This window comes from Vigna radiata, chromosome 5, assembly GCF_000741045.1.
Source record: "Vigna radiata var. radiata cultivar VC1973A chromosome 5, Vradiata_ver6, whole genome shotgun sequence".
Classification (NCBI taxonomy): Eukaryota; Viridiplantae; Streptophyta; class Magnoliopsida; order Fabales; family Fabaceae; genus Vigna; species Vigna radiata.
The window spans coordinates 5,360,590-5,363,823 of NC_028355.1; the positions used below are offsets into that span (position 1 = coordinate 5,360,590).

General features: G+C 47.3%; 1 protein-coding gene across 1 annotated transcript; it reads right to left on the reverse strand.

Annotated features, from left to right (window-relative positions):
• Nucleotides 1–1,151: 1,151 nt before the first annotated feature.
• LOC106760112 lies at nt 1,152–2,396 on the reverse strand. Its single transcript, XM_014643542.1, has one exon. It carries the CDS (start codon nt 2,394–2,396, stop codon nt 1,152–1,154), a length of 1,245 nt encoding a protein of 414 aa, XP_014499028.1.
• Between the last annotated feature and the right edge of the window lie 838 nt (nt 2,397–3,234).

The following is a 3,234-nucleotide window of genomic DNA, read 5'->3' on the forward strand; positions in this document are numbered from 1 at the left end:
CACCTCCACTTGCTCATGGGCCATAATTGCTCCAAGCACACATTTCTTCCTAGCTGGACCGTGGAGGCTGCTGCCTCAATTTGGGCCGTCTAAGTGCATGGGCTGCATCTCCAATCTTAAAAGAAATTAAATGTTGCCGTGACCATGGTGTGTGCATGGAAGTATGGCAGCTCTTGCTGGATTCTTCTCTTTTCCAATTGAACTCCACGGTGGTGGCAGCTTACATAACTTCAAGTTAAATCACCAAGCTGCTGTGTGCACCCCACTTTTTCAATGTTTGCACCCCTTTTCATAAGCCAAGGAATAGAATGACCATAGTACCCTCCTTCTTGAACACACTTGTTTTATGGAGAGTCTAGAATTATGTGACAATTCTCAATATGTCCAAAATTATATTTCCAAAATTTTCCCTGCAAATAATAATGCAAATAATTAGCTCAGAAAATTCAAATTAATTAAAATTCGAATTTCCGGTCAAATTAAGCACAATTAGTAGAAACGGGAAAATACCGGACATTTAAACACAATTCCCTGATTAATTTCGGTACAATAAACTAAGTGCAGTCAATAAAATATCGACTCATCACCCAACCTCCGCTTCCTCTGTGACACGGGCCGGGCATCTCTTATTAGTGACAGTTTATGAGAAATAATGTCAGGATGAATTCCTGGCATGTCAGCCGCTGTCCACGCGAACAGGTCTTTATTTTGTATAAGAAGTTCTTCAATTAGCGTAGCTTGATCGGTACTGAGGTTACGCCCAATGGTTGTGCATTGGTCTTCCCGTTCTCCGATGACTAAAGGACGCATATCACCTAAAGGCTCTACTCGTTCGTCCAAATGGGTTCGGGGGTCTAATTCCATCATGGCAACTTCTGATTGAGTAGCTCGAAAAGCCGTCGGTCGGGGCTTTACTTTTAAGCCTGCTGCATAACATTCTCGAGCCATCTTCTGATCGACCCGAACAGTGCATACTTGCCCATCATCGGCAAGATACTTCAAAGTCAGATGCGGAGTCGAGACAATAGCCCCGAACATGTTCAAACACGGTCGTCCAAGGAGAACGTTATATGACGTGTCGGCCTCCACTAACAAGAAACGCACCTTTACTTCTTTGGCCTTCTTGTCAGCTCCCAGACTAGTCCTCAAGTCTACATACCCTTTTGTGTCCACCCTTTCCCAGCAAACCCCACAATTTGCTCATTGAAAGGCATGATAGCATCCTCTGATATCTCCATTTGCTTGAATGTCTTCCAGTAGAGGATATTGGCTGAACTGCCTTGATCTACAAGAACTTTGCTGACTTGGTATCTAGCAATCATGGCCGTTATGACCATCGGGTCATCTTGCTCCAGATCAGGTGCATGAAAATCTTCATCTGTGAATGTGATAGCTGGCATAGATCTCCTGGACGAGCCCGATCGGTTGGAACTATGCAAATTTCTGAGGTGCCTCTTTCTGGCTGCTGATGTTGAACCGCCGCCTGCAAATCCTCCAGAAATCGTGTTGATTACTCCCCTGACAACCCGTTCGGCACTCCTGCTTCTACTCCGATCGGTTCTTTGCTGACTTCTCACTTGCGGGTTTCGTTGAGTTGTTGGTGGCCTGATTCTCCCCGTCGACCCTCTTCTCTGGACGAACCTTTGCAAATGTCCCGCCTGAACGAGGGCTTCTAACTTGTCTTTTAACGTGATACAATCTTCTGTGGTGTGTCCACGATTTTGATGATACCGACAATGCTTGCTTTCGTCAGCTCTAGCCGGTGTAGGTACTTGCACAACTGCTATTAGATCCGCCCTTAACGCCTCCTCCAACACTCTCGTTCGGGGTGCATTTAATGGAGTGTGATGTATGTACCTCTGCATCCTGCTTCGATCCTTGCCTCTGAGACCTGCTCCTCTGTCTCTTCTACTGACCGGATGTTCAATCCCTCCACGTACTGCACGAACTGATGACTCGCCGTCGTCTCTACCTCGGTGGTGGGCTCTTCCTTCTTCTATCCGAATGAAGCTGGCAAGTCTATTTTGCAACTCATCCATGCTTTGTGGCTCTTCAGCATGCAAATAGTCACAAAATGGTCCTGGCCTTAAGGCGGTGGTCAACGCACTCACAATCAATCTCTGGTCTGCGTTTCGTACCTGCCGAGCGGTGCGGCTGAACCGATCCATGAATGATTTAAGGGACTCGTCGCGTCCCTGTCTCAGCCTGACTAGCGCTGTATACGTCATCCCGGGCGTTTTGTTTGCAGCGTATTGTTGAGTAAATAATTGCCTGAGTTCAGCAAAATTACCGATCGTGCCTGGTTGCAAAGAGTGAAACCAATCTAACGCCTCTTCTTTGAGAGAAAAAGAGAACACCCGACACCATACCAACTCATCCGATGAGTATACTGCCATTGCGTCTACAAAAGATCACAAATGTTTGACAGGATCAGACGCTCCTCCGTATCTTTCAATTGTAGGCAAGACCTTGTTTTCGGGTATGACCGCTCTCATCACCCTTGTTGTGAAGGGGTGTAGACCCTCAGCCTGATCGGTTTGTTCCTGCTCTCGTCTTGGGGTTTGTTCTCGTTCTCGCCTTGGAGTCTGCTGTCTCTCTTCCATGTGAGGAATTTCACCTCTGCCATTACCTCGACCACCCCCATGTCCTCTTCCCCTACTCCCAACCCTGCTTCCCGGCCTTCCTTCACCCCGACCTACTCCTTGGCCGTTAACTCCTCCAACTCCTTCGCTAGGCATAGGGTTGTGATTCTCCTGTCGTTCCTCTCCTTGGATATGAGGTTGTTCCCCGGTGTCTGAGTGATATGTCTCCACATTGACAGAGCGGTCGGAATGACCTCCTACCCTGTTCGCTTGCTCCGCCCTCAATGTTTCAATTTCTGCCCTCATTTCCTGAATCTGTCGCTGCAGATCTTGCAATAACTGCAAAGGTACTTCTCCTGCCATCGTGGTCGTTTCTAGGTCGTAAAAGAGAATCTCGGGCCCCACGGTGGGCGCCAAAATGTTTTGGATGGGAACCAAGACACCGATCGCCTATGGATTACGATGACACGCTGGACTTCTTTAACTAAGTGTTTCAGGATTCTTATCTCTCCTTACCCGAACGGCTGCAACCTGCAAGTTAGCACTCCGACGATCAAGTCAACAAGGCTACAGCTATATTATCAAAGTAATGAGTAAAAATCCAACCCTTTACCTGACTGCTTACTCTCCTATTTATAGGTGATAAGTTTGG